The sequence below is a fragment of the Otolemur garnettii genome, unplaced genomic scaffold (assembly GCF_000181295.1).
Source record: "Otolemur garnettii isolate 467f Iridium unplaced genomic scaffold, OtoGar3 scaffold00086, whole genome shotgun sequence".
In the NCBI taxonomy this organism is placed as follows: Eukaryota; Metazoa; Chordata; class Mammalia; order Primates; family Galagidae; genus Otolemur; species Otolemur garnettii.
In genome coordinates this window covers 5,207,073-5,229,966 of record NW_003852481.1, presented here as the reverse complement: position 1 = coordinate 5,229,966, position 22,894 = coordinate 5,207,073, and the positions used below count along the sequence as shown (strand labels likewise).

Sequence of the window (22,894 nt, the reverse complement as noted above, 5' to 3'; positions counted from 1 at the left end):
TCTGGGCGCCATGAAACCCGGGGCCCCCCGCCTTCCAGTAGCTTTCCTTTCCACAGACCTCGTGTTGTCTGTGACGCCCCCTCGCCTCTCTACACCTGCACTCACACTCGCACGCACACATTCTCTCTTTTTTTTGTATAACCCTATGTGCCACAATGATGGCCCAACCAGCTGCCACCTTGACTGGGACCCAGAGGAGTGAGGGGAGATCCAGGGGAGGCTACTAGTACCCCTGGGGAGGGCTCCAGGGGGGAGAAGAGTGCAGGACAGAAGAGATCCAAGGGCTGGCCCTTCACACGTGAGAGGACTAGCTCCGCAGACCACTCTCTCAGACACTTGCTGAGAAACAAGGGGTTGCCTGCTCTGTGCTGGGGAGTGAGAAGACCATGACAGGCAGATGTGCGCCTTGCACCGGGGTAGCTCACGGTTTGGCAATAACAGACACTAAACAAAGCATTAGACAAATAATGACTTAATAACACCTGTGCTGAGAGTGCCGAACAGGACGTGTGCTGTGAAGCATTAAGCACAGGCTCTGCGTGGCGGGATTGAGGGGCCCTGGGGGAGGAGCTGGTGAGATAGACCTGCAGGGTGAGGAGGAGGATAGGTCCAGCCAGCACGGGGATCCCGCAGCCAGGAGGCCACCTGGGCTGGTTAGGAGTTGTGATGCTGGAACCCCAAGGAGGGAGCAGGTGGCTGCCTGGATGGGTAGGTTTGTGGCTTTGGTGACAGCAAGTTGAGCAGGTGCCCAAGACTAGTTCCTGTGTTTGCCGTGAGGTAGGAGGCAAGGCTGGGCTGCTGCCAGGTTTAACCCCAGGGAATGGGGGAGAGGCTTGGAGCAGGCGACCTAGGTTGGGACCTCAAGACAGTGCCCACCCACTTGGTTCTAGCTGGGTGGGGTCAGACACAGCCACAGAGCATGAGTAGGAGAGACTTGTCCCACCATCCCGTACTTTCTGAAGAGACCTTGGCACTGTTCCCCACAGATAACACACTGGAGCTCTGCTGCTGAGCTGCCGTGGGGAGGGGGGGGCCCTGTGCTCTCTGCCTCTGGGCAACTCCAGGTTGGACTGGGAGGCTCCCCATGCCTAGGGTGGGGTCATGAATGAGAGGTGTCCTGTTGGCCTCCTCACCACCCCTGAATAGTACTGCAGGCCATGCTCTGGGCTACCACTAGCAAGTTTTCCCCTCACTAGGTCTCCAGCCCAGATTTGGCCTGCACAGCAGTGCTGAGGCTGCAGATGGGAGGGAGTCCCGGAGCCTGGGAGGGGAGACCTTCCATACTAGCTGGGAAAAGCAACCAGTGATTTTTCTCTCGGGGATGACTGCTGACACCTGGGCCGGACCCATGGCCTCACCACACTGTTCCCTCTGTGCCTGAGATGCTGGAGGGGAGGTGAGCCCTGATGTTGCCAATGTCCATCACCAACCTCCACTCCTGGGCTCTTTTCCAGCCCAGTATCCCTCCCACTCCTCCTCCTCCAGACCCCCACTTCCCTTGTGCCTATCCGTTTACTTGCTACAGCCTTCCCCAGGCCCAGTTCTAGAAGGCTCGATGGCTGCCTGTGTTTCCCCTGCCCCCTCCCTGGGCCAGACTGCACAAGCATCGTTCACTGACTCTTCAGGAGTTGGAAGGAATGGGGGTACCTCCTCCCTCCCCCTTCCACCCCCACTCTGCTTTTCTGCAGGTGCAGGAGGTTCTGACAAAGGGCCCTCCCCCATCACAGCCTGACCCTTTGCCTGGGGGATGGGGAGCAGACAGCAGGCTGCCAGGTCCTGGAGAGGAGGCTCTGCCCACTCACTCCCATTTCCCATCCAGCCCAAGTCACTCCAACAAGCTGCTTTTGAGATGCAAATGCGAGATGCTTTTTTTCCCTCCCTCTACTTTTTCATTGAAATGCTTCAACTCTCAGAAAAGAAGAAAAAAATGATGTGTTTAAGACAGCAGTGTCTCACCTGCCATGGAGCCTGATAAGGAATTGTTAAATTTTAATTAGACAATTTGATTCCTTCAGGTGCCAAACTTTCAGGGAAGGCAGCACCAAGGCTTAAGCGGAGACTGAAGCACAGGAACTAGGTTGCTGGGTTTATGCTGTAGCAAGGGGTCCTCATCCCCCACCTCCCCGCTCCTCCTGGACCAGAAATGAGAGAGAGAGGGAGAGACATCTCTCCCCTGCCTGCTCTAGCAGGTTGACCCTTTTGAGAGATTGAGAGAGAGAGGGAGGGAGAGACAGACTTCTCCTCTCCCCTACCCGCTCTAGCAGGTTGACTCTTTTGACCTCCCCTAGCAGACAGGGGAGTGGGGGTGACCACACTTTCCAAGCTCTTCCTTAGAGAAATGTCAGCCTCTGGCCATAGAGTCTTCAAGGAGCTTTTAGCCTGCTACCACCCTTGAGAGAAGCTGGTTTCTGTTTATAGTCTGGGGAGCCTGCCATCAACATCTCCTCCCCAGAGGCCTCCCCGTTCTGTCCCTTCCCTCTTATACTCCCCAGCAGCCAATGAAGTGGGTGGTCTCAGCAGGGTGGCCTTCCTGGGATGGCCTTGGTGGCTTGGTCAGCCCCAAGGATCTGTGCTGGTCTAGCACTTCTCAATTTGAGAACTAGCAAATTTTCAAATTAGACCACACACAGGACATATTAACATTTGTAAGGCACATAGGGTGACCGCACACACTCCCTGGCTATCTCCAGACACTTTGTGGAGGAAGCTCTGCTCCAAAGCTTCTGAAGAGAGTCACTATCAGGCTAGGAGTAGGCTGATATTAGGGAGAACCTGGTGGGCAGGAGTACTGCATGTTGGCATGGATGATTCTGGAAGATCAAAAGATCTTTGCCCTTCTGAACCAGGGCAGAGCAGTGATTATTGGAGACAGAGGAGGAACAGATGATCTCTGGCACTTTGGTAGCCTGAAGCTAGAAGGCTACTCTCACAGACGCTTCCCCTTCCCCCTGGCTTCCACCAAGGCCACTGAGAAGAAGCAGCTCAGGAGGTCCCAGAGCACCCCTGGAACCTTGTCTGCAAGCACCTGCCTGTGAGGGTGGGGCAGGGAGCAGCATTTGCCCTACTTAGCTGAGCAAGGAGATGGAGATGGTGCTTGGGGCTGAGGCAGCCGCTCCCTGAACGGGTCCGGGCACTGGCGTCTATAGGGTTAGGGTGTCACCCCTCTCCCTCTACGCAGCTACACCTGTAAGAGCTGAGAAACGACAGTGACTGTGCACACACTGGTGTTCACTAAATGCTTGTTGACTGGGGACTGTTATTCAGAGCTTTTGTAAGCTTTTGTGTGAGGCACAAACCTCTAGGGAGGAAGGAGGAGGTGGCACTTAGAGGGTGGTGAGAAAGTTGATCATATTTTCCTAACCCCCAATTAAAGTGATTGTTCTGACAACAATTTTTTAAAGATAACATGTGATCGTATTTATCTGAGAAAAAAAAAATCTTACAAATATAAGAATAACGTACCATGGATCAGACACACCCGTGGGGGCTGACAACCTATGTAGCCCAGATGCAGGAGGGAGACAGGGCGGGAGGGGCTGGAGCTGAAGCGGGGAGCCTGGGACTGGCAGGTGCGCTCAGCAGAGAAGTGCCAGGAGGGTCCTATATTTTATCAACTCTAAAGTGTACATCCCCCACTCCTGATCGTGTCTCTGAAATCAGGACTCATTTTACCGTGGTCGCCATCTTTGGGTTGTATTGAGGTTTAACGGCATTTTTTTTCCCTTTCCTAGTGGTACATGAATGATGGTGCATCTCACATTCAATTTTGCCTTGGAGCCTGTGAAATGCGGTGGTTAGTATTACAGTCCCTGGCTCTGGCAGCTGGGCTGGGAGAGCTGGATCTTCTGAGCCAGCAGCTTCCCCATTGAAAGGGTCACTTAGGTTTGTCCCGCAGCCAGGGTGCAGAGGCAGACTTTGCCTTTTCTTTCCTTTACTTCCTCCCAATGGTTTGGTTGTGGCTTCTCAGAACCTGTTCCTTCTTCATCCAGCTCCCCAACATTCAAGGAAGGCTGTAGGAGGCAGCCTGTGGAACCACAGGAGCCAGGGAGGACCCTTGACCTTAGGGGGCTGCATTTGGACACAGCACCAGTCCTTCACCTTGCTGAGCTTCGGGCTTGTTGTCTGATTTCTTGTTTCATTTCATTCTTTTGCTTGAATTTTTTTTTTTTTAAGAGGTGGGGTCTTGCTCTGACACCCAGGGTAGAGTGCAGTGTTGTGATCGTGGCTCAAGGTAACCTCAAACTCCTGGGCTCAAATGATCCTTCTGGTAAGCCTCCTGAGTAGCTGAGACTAGGGGTGTGTGTGACCACACCCAGCTAATTTTTTAATTTTTTGTAGAGACAACTCCTGGCCTCAAATGATCCTCTCACCTGAACCTCCCGAATTGTTAGGATAACAGGTGTGAGCCACCATGCCTAGCTGCTTGGTTTGATTTCCAAAGTTAACATTCTTGAGGGTTTAACCTGTGCTGGGCATACGGAAATCATTGCACTTAATCCTCATGACAATTATTACTGTTTCTGTTTTGTGGATAGGAAAACAGAGGCTCAAGAAAGCCAAATAATCTGGTGAAGGCCCTCAAACTAGGAAGTGGTAGAGTTGGGCCTTGAACCCAGGTTTTTTGGTCTTTAGCCCCTCTGTTATGCCAGCACTTCACTCGCTAGAGTACCTCATCTGGAAGGGTGAATTTGCTGGTATCCTAACTCCTGCCCCACTTGGTAGTACATCGGGAGATCGAGCCAGGTGGCCCTTGCTTATGGGCCATGAGAGATGCCAGCCCCAAGAGGTAAGGAGCTGAGGACACTGTGGGGACCAGGGCTGGCTCCGGGGATTAGGAGACAGCCTTCGACCAAGATGCTAATAGGGTTGACAGGCATTTAGGCATTTTTCATGTTTTCCTATTTTTTCTATAATATACTACATATGTATCCGCAAAAGGCAATAAGAACACTCAAGAACAAATACGAAATTAGTAAATTAAATACAGGAGGCTTTTTCCAGCAGCTCTGCGTTGCAGGGACTCACCCATGCCCTGTGAGTACCAGCACTCAAGGGAATGGGTGCTTGCCTCCCGCATCCAGACCCATAGATTCCCGTTTCCCATCTAAATTGTGCTCATAATTTTAAGTCCCAGTTTATATCATTCCCTCCTCCGAGAAGCTCTCCGTGAACACACTGGCCGGGCACATATGCTCTGTGATTTCTGGAAAGCAACTCTGGTGGACACCGTGGTAGGCCACTGCCCCCCTGCAGGGCCTCATCCCCAACTCCTGCGAGTGCTGGCCACTGACAGTGCGTGGTCACTGCCTGTCACAGCCCTCCCAGCTTCAACTCCTGCCCAATCCTTCTTTGTGTTCCCTCTCCCATCTCTTTCCAGGTCTTTGCCCTCCAACATATGCTGCCGAACAGAGGCCTCTTTCAAGGTCATACCGTGTCCCTGGGCCAACATAAGCTATGACATCTATGGGGGGGGGGGGATTAAAGGCCTGATCCTAGTGCCCTAATTTATCCCTGACTAGGAGAGGGACTGAGGAAGGCAGGGGGGGGGCAAAGATCGATGATCAATGCTGGGAGGGAGCGGTGAGTGCCCTTCACACGTCTCCAGGCTCCCCACTGTGCTTTATGCCCAGCAGGTTCAATAGATGCTGATTGAGCAAATGAATGTCAGAAGCAACGTGGGTGCTCGATCAATACCTGCATGCAGGTCTCTGGCTGTGTGCTCCGAACAGGAAAAGGGACCAGTTGGCTTTGTAGACTATAGCATCATATGACGGGTGCTGCATTACCTTAGAACTGGAAGACTCCCTGTGTGGTGGCATTCCATGTTGCCCCACATGAAATCAGACTCCTGGCTTCCCCCTCGCCCCGCAGAGAGGTGGTGCTGGGTCTGACACATCCCAGACCGGGGGGGGGGGGTGTTCCAGCCAGACAGAACGCAACATGGTCCAGCTCTTGGGGAAGGAGTATGGATGGGGGGGTGGCGGTGGACAGACCCTTCTCCTCCATCCCTTCTGGCCTGTTGCAGTAGGTATGTCCTGCTCACTGATTAGGACGTAGCACCGCCTGAATGGCATCAATTGGTGACTTTTGATTTGGGGGTAGCAAAGCCCCTGGAAGTCGTGGTGCTTTGTGCGAAATGCCTTGGGATGCTGATAGATTTAATTCTATTGTGTAAAGTAGGAACACTTTTGTTAGCAGAAAAGCCAACTGTATTACGTGTGCATTATGTTTCAATCACAACCAAAACACAGGCTGTCAAGCTCATCCACGCCCGCCTGATGCCTCTGAATCTGCGGCTGAGTCCCTCAGCTCCCTTTTCTCCCTCGGTACGCTGCTGCCAGCCTCCCAGAGCCCCAGGCAGAAGTCCCAGAGTTGTCCTCTGCTCCTTGCCCTGCTCGCCCCATCCTCTCCCACCCCACATCTACCCAATGAACAACTACCATGAACTGGACATCCAGCTGGCTTCTGATTCTGGACACGCCTCTCCATTCCCATTCCCACTTCTCTTCATTCATTCGGGCGACCATTGTCTCTTACCTGAATTACAGCCACAACCTCACTCCCCTCTGAGCTCTCTTCTATACCACAGCAACCAGGGGTCTTACTAGAACACCAATCCAGTGGGCTCATTCTCTGTACCCAACATTTCAGGGGCTCCCAAGGTGAGAAGACCCAGTCTTGCTTACGAATATCCTCCAGTTTAGTTTTCCTCCACCTTACTGCCATGCTCTACAATTTTGCCAGACAGAGTCACTTGCTCTTTGGGACTGTGCTGTGTTCTGTCTGGTGGGCACATCTCCCGCTCAGCAGCCTGGCTAACTCCTCCTACTTCATCCCAGAGGACCCCTCCTCCAGGCAGTCTCCCCTCCCCCAGGACGAGCCCATTCCTCAGGGCTCCTACTGTAAGTGTCATCCCAAACCTCAGCATCTCTTATAGGCTGTCCCCGGGTTACAAACAAGATAGGTCCTGTAGTTTAATTTGTGCGTAAGTCAGAATAGGTACATTTACCTATTACCTGTAATGGCGTCTATTCCTAAGTGCAAGTCATATGTCAGTGGGATGTTTGTAACTCGGGAACTGCAGGTACTTCGATTCCTGCTACAGTCTCCCAGCTGGTGTCCTAATTCCACTCCTGGTCCCTCTCATCTGTTCTCTGCACTGCAGTCAAAATCCATCTGTCTGAAAGGCAAATCTGTTCCATGGTCTCTGAAGTTTAAAAAAAGGCAATCATGTGGTTGATCGTGTGGTTCCCCCTGCCCTTGGGATCAAGTATAAAGTCCCAGCATGATTTATAAGGCCCTCCATGATGTCGCCTATCACAGCCTTCCCAGATTCAGCTCTCACCAAGTTCGTCCTTGTGTCAGCTATCCCCGATCTCGCTCAAGCCCTCCACCAGCGCCCTGCCCTCTGATGCTGTGCTCTGCAAATGTTGCTTCCTATGTCTAGACCCTTCCCCTTGACTCCCAACTCTCTACCCAACTAATTCCTACCCAGCCTTCATCTACTCTGGCAAGCCTTCCTTGAGTATGTAAACTAGGTCACATCTCTCTCTCCCCATTCCATTTCCTAGTTCCTACAACCCATAGATTTAATTACTTTATTAATTGGCTGTAATTTCTTCTAGAATGTGAGCTGCAGACGCCTGTGTATTTTGTTCCTGCCTATGTCTCTGGCACCGTATAGAACATTAGTTAATAAGTATTTGTACGACCAAGAATAGATGAATGCCCATTTCTGTTCTCACCAGTGGAAAGCGGAAAGCCCAGCTAACCTACCTTAAGTCTGAGGCGCACGGCTTATGCTCAAAAAGCATTTGTTGAATAAACAAATGAATGACTGATCAGCTCTGTTCAAGCTCATCTTATTATGCATTGAAAAAAATATACTTGCTCATTTTTTTTTTTTTTACTATTTGTAAGAACTTGCCAGCCAAAGAGTGGCAGGAGGCCCAAGATTTTAAGAAAATCGTTAGTTGGAAAACTTAAAATCCTGAGCGAGGGAGTTTTCTATTAAAGTGCGGGGGTGGCTTTGCACACTGGCGCCCTCTGTGGGCGATGTTCCTCTCACACCCTGTGTCCATTTTTCCTGGCCAGAGCCTGGCCGCCCCGTGGCTCCGCGGCCCCGATGGATCCGCTGAATCTGTCCTGGTACGATGACGACCTGGAGAGGCAGAACTGGAGCCGGCCCTTCAACGGGTCGGAAGGGAAGGCGGACAGGCCCCACTACAACTACTACGCCACGCTGCTGACGCTGCTCATTGTCGTCATCGTCTTCGGCAACGTGCTGGTGTGCATGGCCGTGTCGCGCGAGAAGGCGCTGCAGACCACCACCAACTACCTGATCGTCAGCCTCGCGGTGGCCGACCTCCTCGTGGCCACGCTGGTCATGCCTTGGGTTGTCTACCTGGAGGTAGGTCAGGGCCCCTCCTTGCTCCAGTGCCTCCTCCAGGGGGTCCTCGCGCTGGGGCCTGGACTCCAGCTCCCCCCTGGTTTCCACCAACAAGCTGCCCGGTGCTCCCCCACGTGGGCTCTTCCTCTGCTCTGGCTCCCTTTCTCTCCTTAATAATCACAATTCCCATTTACAAAGTGCTTAGTAAGTGCCAGGCTTGAGCTAAGGGCCTTTTATGCAGCATTTTCTCATCTAACCCTCATGGCAGCTCAGAGGGTGGCATCATTATCACCGTTTTAAGGATGATGAACCAGGTGGTCAGAGGAATTAGGTGACTTCTCCAGCATCACACAGCTGGCAGGTCCAAACTGGAGCTCCATCTGGTCCCAGAGTCAGTTCAGGCCCCAGAGTTCATTTGTTAGGTCATATTAGAAAGGGGAGTAGCTGTTGAGGCGCCCCAAGGAGGGGCATGTTTGTGCTCCCAGACCCTGAAACTTTGTTCTTCCTTCCCACTTCAGATATGGGGCTGCTGGTCTGTGCTCTCCTGATCCCCTCTTCCCCTCCAAATTTATTCTAATGCCTCCATGTCTAAGACCTCAGGGTAGAGGCTGCCAGGAACCGTGCTGCAGCCATTGCCTTAAGAAGAGCCAGGTAGTTAGTTACCTGGCCCTTCCTAACCGACTATTGCTCTACTCAGCACAGAGCAGAATGAACTTTGAAAGGGGGAGCAGGCAGTGCTGGCTACGGTGCAGATCTGAGCTGGGTGTGCTGCAGATACAGACCCAGAAAATACTCTTGATAATCCAGGAAGTGGGTCCTGTTCTCACAACATAGAAGACAAAGGCTTTGGAGAAGAAGTTGCCTTTCTTCATCTAGGACACAGCAAAGGGAGAAACTGTGATGAGGAGATCCCTAAGTGAGGACCCATCTGCAGGTGGACACCCTTCAGAGCTGGCAGGCAGCTGTGGGAAGGTCTAAGGAACGTTGGTGGCACAAACTGGATCCTACCCCTTTCTCTGGGCTGGCCTGTTCAGGGCTGGAGCTGGACTGGGTGCACAGGAAGCTGATCACTCAGGAAAGGGCTGCCACTCAGATCTCTGAGCCATTACCTTCCTGCCCTGGACAAAAGAGGCCAGTCCCTGCCTGGGAGGAAGGGCTTCTATTACTGAAATAAAATACAGGCCCTTTGGTAAGAAGGGAGGCTGGCTGAGAGTGGCACAGCTCCCTGTCCCCACCACAGTGGCCCACAGGGACCTCTGGACCCTCATCCCTTGGTTTCCTTACTACAGCCAAAACAGGCTACAACTTTCAAAATGACCTGACTGGACAGTAAGGAAGAACCAAAAAGAGACACGATGAATACAAAACAACATAAAAACGCAGGTGCCCTGGGCCACGGGCCCCATTCCTCCATGGCTTATGACATAAGTTCATGGGGCTCCCAGGCTTTGTCTGTTTCATGACAAGGCCCTTTCCCAAGGGGCCCCTTCTTAATTCTTAGGCTCCATCCCTCTCCACTTCCTTGTAAAGGAGGGTCCCAGACCTCAGACCATCAGGGAAAATGGTAGAGCAAACCACCTGTCTGTGCCTCAGTTCCCTTGCCTTAAAAATATGGATGACAATAGTATCTATCTCATAGCATCATGTGAGGATGGAGTGAGTTACTATAGGAGAAGTGCTAAGACCGGTGCTTGGCATGTAGTAATCCCTATGTAGCGGCAGCCATGGCAGTGAAGATGAAGATGATGACGAGAGGTATTTGGCAACTTTCCCCCCAGAGAGGACACTCCCCCTTCCTCTTCACCCCTCCCCACTCCCCAGCAAAGAGGCACTCTCTTCTCAGAGAGAGGCACACCTTGCCCAGGCTCTGGGCATGAGTTATCTAGGCTTCCAGAGCCCCCAGCCCCAACCAGTCACTGGGACAGGGACCAAACTATATGGGCTACATTGGGTTTCCAGAAATCTGCAAGTCCTTCAAACAGAAGCTAAAGCTGAGTGTTTCGGAGTCAAGGTGCAGGAGGCATTCCCAGGCAGTGCTCCCACAGCTTCTCATCTGAATCGGAGCTGGGCACGAACCCTGCTTAGGCGACATTATCTCAGTATTCACTGTCTCCAGAGAATGTCCCAAGTGGAGTCTCACTAGCCCCACTATCCTGTCAACATGTCCTCATAGCCGCACACTGTTCCCTCTCTCTGTAGCCTCATGCCAGCACCTGCCTCCTTTGGGGCGAGGTGTGCAGTATTCATCCTTCCCAGTACATGGAAAGCAAACTGGTTTTGCAGTGAGAAGATGGGGTTCAGTGCTCCACTCTACCCCTTTCCTTCCCAATAACTGTGGCTGGAATCCGCTGGTTTGCCTGTGCTACTTTGAGGAAGGCTTCCTGTGTGCATATGTTTTCTAGAAGAGCTGAGATTGGGAAGATGAAGCACATCTCCGAGTTAGTTAACCACTCACCCAGTCAGCGTGTACTGAGCACCTCCATGTCATCCTCCATCCTGGGGCTGCAAGCTGGGGCATCAGCCTGCCCTCCCTGCAGAGGCCGACAGGGTCATTGTGGCCCAGTCTGCTGGAGGAGACAGTGCCCCAGTTCCCAGTTCCCTGTGGGGCACAGGCCTAGTCTTAGGTGTCAGGGGTGGCTTACAGGGGGAGTGAGCCTTAGGAATAATCATCTAGGGGAGGGAGGACACATGTGCATTCCAGGCAAAACCACCCAACAGGACAGAGGGTAGCTGGAGGGACCCAGGAGAGGCAGTCACGGCATTTGTCCCCGAGGTTTGCTGCTTTACAAAGATATGCTTACAGAGTGCTTAGCTGGGATTTAGCGGAGCCAGCACAGGGGCCATCTCAGCTTCACGGGAGCAAGAATGGTGAGGAACAAATGGTGCCCAAAGGTGTGGAGAAAAGAGCCCTGGGAATAACTAGAAGACCTGGGCCAGGCCACCCTCTGCTACTAAACCACCAAGTGATCTTGGACAAATCTGTCTTCTCCTCTGGCCCCAAGTATGTCCCTTGAAATGACATTCTCTCCTTTTCACGTCTTGTGCTTACCAAGTACTTTCCACAATTATTTCTTCCTTTGACAAGCTAGAAGGTCACTTCCAAGTCAGTATAGGAAAGAGCATGGGATGAGTAACCTGCTGTGAGTTCAGACCTGCTGCACACTTGCTGGGTGAACTTGGCTGTGGCATGTGGCTTCTCTGAGCTTCAGTTCCCTCATCTATGAATGGGGACGAGCAATTCTTCCTTGTAAGAGTTTTAAGCACAATAAATGAAGTGCAGTGCCCATGGTAGGTGTCTGTAAACGTGGCTCCTAATAGAGTTTCTTGAGTCTTTGGGTCAGTCCCTAACTAGTCTGCTGAGCAGCTGCTCCTGGGAACACCCTGTCTCCTTCTGGGCTCCAGATAAGACTCCCTTGAAGCCAGGGACTCTGTCTGAACTGCTTACACTTTACCCAGGAATCTAGGCTAGAGCTTAGCACAGTAAGTTGCTCAATACGTGCTTTGTAGGAAAGAAGGATGGCAGGGAAGAGGGAGGAAAAGAGAAAAGATGGGGAGGAGGGCCCTGATATCTCACACCCAGAAACTCAAGGGCATGCACGCAGCTCCCAAGAGCCAGTCTTAGGAGGGCTTCACAGTGGGGTGTGAACCAGGTGGGCTCCATTTACCCCAGGGATGTCCTTCTCACCCCTACTCCCCAACCGGACATCCAGCTATGAGCTCTTGCCCACCTGGTCCCTACAGCAGTACAGGGTCCCCATGTGAGCCCCAGGAAGACAGTGCCACACGCGAGGCTTCCTGCCTTCTGAGGAAAGCTGCTGTTTCCTCCACATAAGACAACAGCAGCTGCATTGCCCGTCATTGAGCTTAAATGCCAACATTTGGTTTCATGCCTGGGAGCGGCCGAGAGGGCAGCGGTGAGGATGAGCAAGGTTATAATTAGCCCTGCTGCTGCCCGCACGGTGCGGTGACGCGCAGTGCGCCCAGCTCCAGCTGCGGAGGAGGCTTTCCCGCTCCTCTCTTCCCCGATGGGTAGAAGCCAAAGGGACCGGGGCTGCTCTAAACGTCCAGAGTTGCCAGGGCCAGCCTGCTATGTGAGTGCGTGCATGTGTGAATGGGAGGTCGGGGGGGCAGAGGAGTGTGCCTGTGTAAGGAGGCTGGGGAAGGAGATTGGGCCTGTCAAATGTTCTTCTCGTCAGGAGCAAGGCTCCTCCCTTCCCATCAAACCAAGGGCCGCCCCTCTGCAGCCCTGTCTGGCATCCCCACAGCTGGAGCCCGGCCTTCCCTTCTTCCCTTCTCCCGGGATCACACAGAAGAAGCAGAACTTTCTTCCCTGTTTGGTAGAGCAGCAGCGTCTTCCCCTTTGTTCTTGACAGATAATTTGTGGGCCCCGACTGTGCCACGTACAGGGTGCGCCTGGCTCACTGAGAACCCGGCCAGAGCAGGACCAGGAGCTGAGCCCCAAGGCCCTGGGAGAATCCCTGCAGTTCTCTGAGGCTTAGCTTCCTCAGGGCAAATGGGTGCAGTGGCTCGTGCCTTCAGTCCTAACACTCTGGGAGGCCAAGGTGGGGGAATCGCCTGAGCTCAGGAGTTCGAGACCAGCCTGAGCAAGGGCGAGACATTATCGCTACTAAACTCAGGAAAACAACAACGAAAAGAAACCAGCCAAGCCCGTAGTCCTAAGTACTCGGGAGACTGAGGCAAGAAAATTGCTTGAACCCAGGAATTTGAGGTTGCTGTGAGCTGTGACGCGGTGCTATTCTACTCAGGATGTCAGAGTGAGACTGTCAAAACATAACCACATTGGGCGGTACCTATAGCTCAAAAGAGTAGGGTGCCAGCCCCGTATGCTGGAGGTGGCAGGTTCAAACCCAGCCCCGGCCAAAAACTGCAAAAAAAAAAAAAAAAAAAAAAAAAAAATCCAAAAAAATAAAAAAATAAAAAAACACACTAATGAATTAAAATCAAATCAAATGAAATAAAATAAAATAAAATTACACCCGGGATGGAATGTGTAGAGAGGCACAACTAAGCGCTAACACAAGGCAGTCAATGCTGTCAGAAAAAAGTTTAGCAATACTCACAGTTCCCTAGAAACAGGCTCAGCAGTCCGTGCAGGGCCACAGTGGTAACCCCCAGGCTGGCGTCAGGAGGGGACTGCCTTATTGGGGTTCCCATGGAAATTACAAGGCAGAACAGAGCAGGCAGTTCAGGATCAGGCAGTCTGAATAATACTGGCAGGCTTTGGGCTACAAGGGTGCTCAGTGGTTTTCTGGTACCTGTCATGGTTTGGGGCAGGGGTGTTGGCTGGGTGTGCGAGAGATAAAGGGGGTGGCTAGCTTGTATTTGGGAGGTGTGCTCTCGAGTTGCTCACTTTCTATCTTCGGGAATTAGCAGGCCCCCCAAATGTCAGAGCATCAGGAACACAGGAAGTAAGAACATGGAGTCAAGGGAGCTGTCCCTGAGATGAATGGATGCTGAATAGACAAGTGCAGAATCTAAGACAATACAGGGGGGCCACAGAGGAGCACAGGCTTTACGGATAAAGGCTGACAGGTGGGGCACTCAGTGGAAGTTAGTTATCTTTCTGTTAGTGCTGTTCTTGGCACAGCATGGCCTTGTGTGTCTGAGAGAAGAGGGGCCACAGCAAGAGCCCACAGACACCCCTGGGAGCCACTCCCCACTGCTGCCCCCTTCCCTTTGGACCTCAGGCAGAGACCCACAGGACTCCTGCAGCTGCCCTCTGAGCGTGCCCCCCTCTGGCCCAGGAGGACGGACCAGACCACAGGACCTAAGCTAATCTCCTCCTTCTGCTATTCATCTATTATGTTGCTTTGTCCCCAGGTGGTGGGTGAGTGGAAATTCAGCAGGATTCACTGTGACATCTTTGTCACCCTGGATGTCATGATGTGCACAGCGAGCATTCTGAACCTGTGTGCCATCAGCATTGACAGGTGAGCCCGGCCAGGGCAGGAGACGTGACTCTGGCCATTCACCCTTCCAGCTGCCCTACTGTCCTTAGGGGCAGCTGTGCGTGCGATGCTGTGTGGCTGGCTGTGTGCCTGTTGGTCCATGTGTCTGTGTGTGTATATGGCTAGCAGAGGCCATGCACGAACAGTTGATGCTACCAAGAATACCCAGGGATGGTATAACAGGGAAAGTCTGTGACTGCAACAGAAGCCCTGGTTCTATCACTTCCTGTGTAAGTGAACTTGGGCAGATTGTGGAAGTTCTCAGAATGCCCAGTTTCATTTTCTAGAAACCAACGATGATGCTGCCCAGCCCCCGAAGCTGCAGTGTGTCACTGCATACAATGCAGTCGTGTATTTTGTGTCCAGCAGCACTGGGCACAGGGCTGAGGGGCACAGGCCACGCCTACCTTGCTAAGCTGTATCCTTGGAGTCTTTTCTAATTCACACAAATAGAGCAGGAGCGCTGGCCTGCCATTCTTGGAAGATGAAATAAGTTAACATAGGAGAAGTTTGGGGTACAGGAATGCGAGGGAGGATTGTAAGCAATTGCCGTTGTTACTGTCTCCTGCTCAATGGGGCTTAAATCTTGCTCTGAGGGGCCTGGTAACCAGTTCATCAACAAATACTCCCGCCTTTCGTGGGCTCAACACAAGAGCAGAGGGTACAATTTCAAAGGTGCAAAAAGACCCAGGTTATGTCCCATCAAAAGCTCTAAAATCTAAGCAGGGCAATTAGAATGATAGCTATGACTCTAGGGTAGATAGTAGCTGGCCAGCTGCAAATTGCTTGCTTGACTGGGCTTTGCCACTGTCCCCACTGAGTCTGGGGACAGGAGCGAGGGTTGAGTTGGCATACCAGACAGGCTTCCTGGTGTGGGTCGACTGTCCAGCCCCAAGGAGTAGGGGGTGTCTCTGGTGTGGTGTTTTGAGGAGTGGGGTGTCGCTGAGCCTGCACCCCATATTCAGGGTCCCCCACCCTTGCAGGTACACAGCTGTGGCCATGCCCATGCTGTACAACACACGCTACAGCTCCAAGCGCCGAGTCACTGTCATGATCGCCATAGTCTGGGTTCTGTCCTTCACCATCTCCTGCCCGCTCCTGTTCGGACTCAACAACACAGGTGAGTCCTGTCTTTGTTCACCTGGGGCTCAGCAAACCTAGGGCCCTGGTCCTGTGCAAGACACGGAGGGAACTGAGTACTGGAGCAAACATGGGCAGAGGCCCGGTGGGGATCTGCCGCTCTGGACTGAGGCCAGGCTGGGTGTCCTGGGCCAGGCCCAGCTCGGAGTTATTCCAGGTCAGGCCAGAGAGGAAACAATGGAGCTGGATGAGGAGTGGACTAATGGTTCGGGAGGATGCCTGGCATTTTCCAGCTTTATTTACTAGATTGAAGCAGGCCAGACAGACTGCAAACATGGGGTGTCTATTAGGGCTTCCATCCACCCTGACAATGGCATTCTTGTTATGAGTCTGTAGCCCTCAGGGCCAACTGTGCCCAGGCCAGGCCTGAGCCACCGGAACAGAACAGCTGGAGACAAGTGGCAGGTGGCCAACCACATGTCAATGTCTGTGGGAGGCAGGGTCAGGACTGTGGCAGGCAGAGGAGATTAAAAGCACCTGCCAGGGTGCAGCTCCCTCTTGTCAGGGAGACAGAGCTTCTGTGGGTGCACCTCTGGAGACCTCAACAACGTGGGATACAATGAAGAGTGGAAATTGGGGCACAATATCTGAGTGCGATGGGAATGCTAAGAAGTGGGAATAAGGCTACATGTAGACAGTGCTTGGATTGATCTGGGAAGCCATGAGAGAGAGACATCTTGTAGACCTGGGAGGACATGCAGAAGCCTGTGGAACACATGGGAACACAGCACCTAGTTATCTTGTTCCTAAAATTAAAAGGTGGCAGACCTCCTCCCAGTGTGCACGGAAGACTGAAATAATGTTTTGCTCTTTCAGTATAATTTTCTTGCATCATTTTATCTGAATACTCTGGCCTCACTTGGGCACCCAGAGATGGCAAAACTAATGACCGAGATCTTAAGGGGATAGTAATGGGAAACTGGGGCAGAGGTCAGTCCTAGCTTGGCTTTTACAGCTGGGTTTGTAATACTCCGATTCGCCCGGCATGTTGATTTACAGCCAGCATTTCCAGGCAACCTTAAGCACCCCGGCACGATCCTGTTCTCTGTAAGCTTCTGCCCCCTCGTGCCTGGGACAGAGGCCGGTGCGCTCTCGTGGAGGACACCTGGCCCAGCGGGCCCCCTGACACCCTTCCCTCCCCCAGACCAGAACGAGTGCATCATCGCCAACCCGGCCTTCGTGGTCTACTCGTCCATCGTCTCCTTCTACGTGCCCTTCATCGTCACCCTGCTGGTCTACATCAAGATCTACATTGTGCTCCGCAGGCGCCGCAAGAGGGTCAACACCAAGCGCAGCAGCCGAGCTTTCAGGGCCAACCTGAAGGCCCCCCTCAAGGTCCGAGACCCCTCCCCCTGAGTGTCCTGTCCTGCTCAGGCAGGGGCCTGGACCCCAGGCTAGAGGAGCTGTGAGGAGCTGGGCGAGGGCAGCCCCAAAGGCGTGGACCTCAGGGGGGCAGCAGGGATCTGCGGAAGGTGGGGGTGGGGTGTGTGGGGGCACCAGCTGGGAGGAGAGGTTTTCATTTGGAAATCTCTGTGACCCAGGGCAACAGCTCTTGCCTGGTGCTCTGTGGCTCCTCTCCACTGTCCTCAGCCTCTCTTTTCACCACTCTGGTCCCTCCGTCTCCCCATCCCTCCCTCTGACCCTCTGACCCTCCCTCAGACTCCTCCATCCGATTGCCCTTACCTTCTACACTCTCTGCCCTGCCCTCCAATGACAATGCCTCATCTTCCTCACCTTCTCTTCCCTCCTTCTCCTCTCTAGTCTCTTTCTTCTCCCTCTCTCATGCACTGTGACTTCTCCCCTCCTCTCTGCCCTCCCCAAGGAAGACAGTACATGGGCATGGAAGGAGCTAGAGCTTTTAGGTTAGACACATCACGTTCAGATCCTGGCACTGCCACATTTAGGTTGTGCACATTTAGGCACTGCAAGTTAGGTTGTTTAATCCCTCTGAGCCTCAGTTTCCTCATCTGTGAAATGGGTATCGTAACACCAACCCCCAGGGTGGTCTTGAGGATTCCATGTGAGAAGGGCTGTGAGGTGCACCCTCGTCCTGCCTCTGCTTATCTCATCACGGACCTCCACCCTCCTCTGGCCCCTGCCCTCCTGATATCTAAGCCCCTCTGCCCAGTTTGAGTCTTCCACGACCTGCTCCACCTTGGGTTTCTCTCCTCTCCCCATGACCCCGCGTGACCCGTGTGCTGGCTCCCTCCACAGGGCAACTGCACGCACCCCGAGGATATGAAACTCTGCACCGTTATCATGAAGTCTAATGGCAGTTTCCCAGTGAACAGGCGGAGAGTGGTAAGTGTGCAGGTCAGGGACCCACAGCCAGGGCTTCCCGCCCTTATGGAAGCCCACTGGCAGTGGTTCTGAGCCCTCAGCAGTGAGACAAAGGGAGCAGCACCCCCACTGTGCCTCAGCTGAGGCAAACCCACCATGCCCACCTCCAAGCAGATGTGGAGCAAGAGACCTCAACTCTGCAAGGCACAGATATATACCCTGAGGGAGCACGAAAAAAATGATTGGAAGAAAGAACTTGGCCACAACAGCATAATAACAATGATAATAGCTATTCCCGTTTCTTAAACACCTGCCATATGCTTAACCTCATCCAATCCTCAGCATGACCCTGGGAGGTAAGTCTTATTGATTGAACCAATTTTTGGTTTGCAGAAGAGGAAACAGAGGCTCCGAGAGGTTAGGTGACTCACCCAAGTCTCAACGAGTTAGTGACGCAGCACATATTTAAGCCCAGATCTGTGTGACTCAGAAATCTGCACCCGTTTTCTTCCCCCTGGCTGCCGTATAGACAGGCAGGGCTAGGCCTGGGTCTGGAAGCCGGGGGCTGGGGCTGGGGGACGATGGGGCGGAGCAGCTGCAGGGGCTGGCCAGGAAGCCCAGCCGGAAAGTAGAGCCCAGAGGGGCACAGTCACGGCAACCCCCAGCTCTGCCTGGCGATAGTGGTACCAAGGTTCAAGCATCAGATGTCTTATCCCCCAGGAGGACAGAGGCCAGGGCCACACAAAAATGCTCAGGCCAAGGGTCCTTGGAGAGCAGTGTCCCCACCATTCCCCTGCACTGCAAGGACAGGGCACTAAGGAGCTGTTTGTGGGGCAGGTGCCAAAATGAGGACTGAAGATCAGGCCGCAGCAGCAGCCCAGCTATGCCTCCTGGGCACACGACGAGGCTGCTTTTTCAGGAGCTCAGACTAAGATCCCCACGGCCTCAAATAGGAGAGCCTAAGGGAAAGCCTGGAGGCTGTGAGTGAATCCACGCCAGGGCCCTCCGGGTCAGGCCAGCACGGAAGACCTGGGGTCCAGGTCAGCCCTTTGGCACCTGGATCGGTCTAGCCAACAGGATCTGGAGCCCCCGTGTGTATGTGGCACAGGTGCCCACAGAGCAGGAGCTTTGGGCCCTTATGTCAGCCTGGCAGTGAGAACAGGGGTGGGTGCCTTGGCAGTTAGACCCTGAGTTCCTAGATGTGGGACTGAATGTCACGCAGCTGTTTGTCCCCAGCAGCCAGCATGGTACCTGGCACCTCCCTGGCACTCAGTAAGTGCTGCTCAGGGTATGAAAAGAAGTGCCTGGGTGGCTCCTGTGGCTCAAAGGAGTAAGGTGCTGGCCCCATATACCGGAGGTGGTGGGTTCAAACCCAGCTCCAGCCAAAAACTGCAAAAAAAAAAAAAAAAAGAAGTGCCTGGTTCTAAGCTCCCACAGAATGGTTATGGGATACTGAGGCTGCATGAGGATTGCTGTGGGAAAGGGGCCAGGGATGGTCCCACTTCCCTGTGATCATCCTCTTTGGTCCCTGGCAGGGTAATCCTGTGGTGTTTGAGGCAGTTCCAGAGGGGAAAAGGAGGGGTCCGTGGGATGGGGTGACTGATGCCTGGGAACTGGTCTGGCTTTACCTGGAGCTCTCTGCTTCTGGTGCAGGAGGCCGCCCGCCGAGCCCAGGAGCTGGAGATGGAGATGCTCTCCAGCACCAGCCCCCCCGAGAGGACCCGGTACAGCCCCATACCCCCCAGCCACCACCAGCTGACCCTGCCCGACCCTTCCCACCACGGCCTCCACAGCAATCCCGACAGTCCTGCCAAACCAGAGAAGAATGGGCACGCCAGAGACCACCACAGGATTGCCAAGTTCTTTGAGATCCAGACCATGCCCAATGGCAAAACCCGGACCTCCCTCAAGACCATCAGCCGCAGGAAGCTCTCCCAGCAGAAGGAGAAGAAGGCCACTCAGATGCTCGCCATTGTCCTCGGTGAGTCTGCCCTGCCCAGCCCTGGCTGAGGAAAGGACCCATCGCTGCGGGCCCCGACCCCGGCCTGGCACTTCCCAACTGGGGCTGCCATTTCTCAGGCTCAGGCACCAAGGCCACTGACGTGCACTCAGCCCTAGTGGGTAGATTCTGTGATTGGGCTCATTTCACAGAGGCTTAGAGTAGTTCTATCACTTGACCACGAGTGCCCATGATTTGACATCAGCCCATCTGACTCCAGAGTCTGCAAATTGATCAGTCTCGTAACGTGCCTGGAACCTCACATTTCCCCAGGCAGGTCGCTTTCTCTGTCTGGTCTCCCCATCTGTAGAGTTGGTTACTTCTCAGGGCAGTCAAATAATATGCAGCTGATGAGGGCACTTTATAAACTGCAAAGCAGCACGCTGATGTAACTGTTACGGTTTTTCTTACTACTGCTATCGTTTAGGAATTCCGTTTACATGCACTCAATCAAGACCCTGTGACACAGAGCTGTGTACAATAAAGGGGGATGAGAGGCAGCCCCTGATCTAACTGGGGGGTTGCACTGTCCTGTAGGCAGGACTTCTGAATGAAAATCTCCTCAAAAGCCATACAGCAAAGCTCAAAAACAAATGGGTAGGTTGATAGGGATGGTTGGGAAAGGGAAGAACTGATGTGTGATGTGACTCTGCCTTCCACATAGCACCTGCGATTCCCTTTGACCTCCTGACAATCCTGGGACATGGGTGGGGCAGGTGTTACTGCTCTTGTTTTTTGAATTAGAGCACGTGGTCCCAGCAGGGTAAGGAGCAACCATGATCGCGGGCTGGAACATGGCAGGGTGGGACTGAAGCCAGGTCCTGGGCTGCAGTCCCCTGGGGACTTATAACCTGTCCCCCGCAGACAGCATCACTTCCCTGGGCATGCCTTTTGCGCCTGTAGGGTGGTGCATGTACACATTGCCTCCGTACTGGTTTCCCACCTGAGCTAGAAGCAGAGGAGGTGGATGGTCAGTCTGGGTGGTCCTAGGCAGAGACCAGCAGGGTGTGTTCATCAAGGCTGGGGAATTGTAAGAAAGCTGAAGCAAAAGCCTGGCCATTTGGAGACTTGAAGAGACCAAAGTTCAGCTTTCTACTTTTCTGCTTAAGAGCGAGTGACCATGGGTACGTGGCAGAGCCACTGTGAGCCTGTTTCCCATCTCCCTCCCATGAGAACCAAGTGACAGAGGAATGTAGGGCTCCCTTTCCCCAAACCATGTGTCCCCACACTGCCATGAACAGATTCCCTCCACTTCCACCTTGAGGGGAAGGCAATGTTCTCAGAGATAACCCAGCTGACTAGGGTTGGAATCATAACCTTTCAGATTTGTTTTGAAACCGAGTATCCTTCCCTGGAAAGTAGGTATTATTATACCCATTTGACAGATGAGGAAGATGAGGCTGAGGGAGCTAAAGGGACACTTCATGGCAAATGGTTGTCAGGGGCAGGTCTAGAATCTAAGCAAGAATTCCTCTTGCAGTGCTCTGGGCCTGCAGCCTGTTGTCTTGGCACAGAATCCAAGTTCACAGGGCAGGGTGTCCCTGACAGAGCCCTGGGGCCCTGAGGACCACCTTGACCATGCCCTCTCCCCCAGGCGTGTTCATCATCTGCTGGCTGCCCTTCTTCATCACACACATCCTGAACATACACTGTGACTGCAACATCCCGCCCGTCCTGTACAGCGCCTTCACGTGGCTGGGCTATGTCAACAGCGCCGTGAACCCCATCATCTACACCACCTTTAACATAGAGTTCCGCAAAGCCTTCCTGAAGATCCTCCACTGCTGACTCTGCTGCCCACCTGCACAGCAGCCTGCTTCCCGCCTCCCTGCCCAGGCCGGCCAGGCCACACACCTGCGAGCCATGGGCAGGAAGACCTGGAGTGAACTTGGCCTTCTCCTCACCCCGGCAGGCCCTGCAGTGTTAGCTTGGCTCCGTGCCCTGCACTGCCCGCACGCCCTCACTCTGCCAGGGTACTGCTAGGGAGCCAGGCATGGTACCAGTCCCAGGGCTGGACCACCTGGCTCAGGGGCAGCTCACAGGGTCCCTCTCCCTCCTCCAGGCCCCCTCTCCTTGGCACCAAAGATGCAGCCACCTTCCTTGACCTTTCTCTGGGGCTCTGGGTTCCCTGGGGGCTCAGAGCCTGAGTGATCTCTGTCTGTTAGGGTTGGCCTGGAGCAGGCAGTGGGGATGGATGGACAGTCTCTACCCCACACAGCCCACACAAGGCAAGCAAGAGTCTGCCCAGGACCCAGGAGACTCAGTCCTGGATAACCCATGTACATACCAGACTGCAGGATGGACCCCAGAGAGGCCCAAGCCAAAAATCTCAGCTCCCATTCCCACCCTGAGGTGACCCTCTACTTTCCACATCAGTGGGTCTTGACACGCCTCACCCCATTACAGCTCCCCGTGCAGTTTCCACAGGCTCCGAGGGGAGGAACCCTAATCTTGAAGGCCCCCAAGAGGGTCTGCGGCATCCCCCAGATGCCGCCCTTCTCATAGCAAATGCTGGCCAGCCTGGGCCAGGCAGGAGGTCGGGCCTTGGAATCAGGCCTGGGCCTGGGCCGGGGGCATCTGAGGTTCTTTGGAAGCTGCCTCTCACCACGCTCTGACGCAAAGCCACTTTCCTTTTCTATTCCCTCCAGCCTCTCCTCTCACCTGTGTCCCTTCCCTTTCACTGCCTCTGCCTTAGAGGAGCCCATGGCTGAGAGGCTGTTGACCACCATTTGGCCTGGCCTGGCCCTGCCCTGAGGGAGGAGGGGAAGCTGCGCCTTGGGGAAGCCCCCGGGCCCCAGACTCTGTAACATCACTTTCCATGCACCAAACTAATAAAACTTTGACAAGAGTCACTCGCAAGGGCCCCTGGGTAGAAGGGAGCAGCTCCACCTCCATCAGTAGCGTTCAGGCGTGGCCGATCCCCGTGTCTGGCAGGGTCCTCTCTGAGGGAAGCCAGGAGGTCCCCATGTCCTGGTGCCTCAGACGGATGAACCTTTGCCTTCCTCACTCACTGGGGCAGAGAGGGCTTCATGGAAAAAGTGGTCTTTGAGGGGCTGGCTTTGCCTGTGTCTATCTCTGTCCCCTGCCCTGTCTCTGTCACACGTCTGGGTTCCCTTC

General features: G+C 53.8%; 1 protein-coding gene across 2 annotated transcripts in view; it reads left to right on the top strand.

Annotated features, from left to right (window-relative positions):
• DRD2 (dopamine receptor D2) overlaps nucleotides 1-22,649 on the top strand; it is a 63,217-nt gene extending 40,568 nt beyond the window's left edge. The window contains exons 2-8 of one of the 2 annotated variants that reach the window (XM_012808149.1): nucleotides 8,095-8,410; nucleotides 14,231-14,340; nucleotides 15,342-15,478; nucleotides 16,643-16,833; nucleotides 17,713-17,799; nucleotides 19,432-19,759; nucleotides 21,372-22,649. In XM_012808149.1, coding sequence (XP_012663603.1) covers nucleotides 8,126-8,410; nucleotides 14,231-14,340; nucleotides 15,342-15,478; nucleotides 16,643-16,833; nucleotides 17,713-17,799; nucleotides 19,432-19,759; nucleotides 21,372-21,565 — 1,332 coding nt within the window. In that variant the 5' untranslated portion in view covers nucleotides 8,095-8,125 and the 3' untranslated portion in view covers nucleotides 21,566-22,649. The remainder of the gene's footprint in view (nucleotides 1-8,094; nucleotides 8,411-14,230; nucleotides 14,341-15,341; nucleotides 15,479-16,642; nucleotides 16,834-17,712; nucleotides 17,800-19,431; nucleotides 19,760-21,371) is intronic. The other variant, XM_003794755.1, reaches the window with a different exon arrangement.
• Nucleotides 22,650-22,894: the final 245 nt, after the last annotated feature.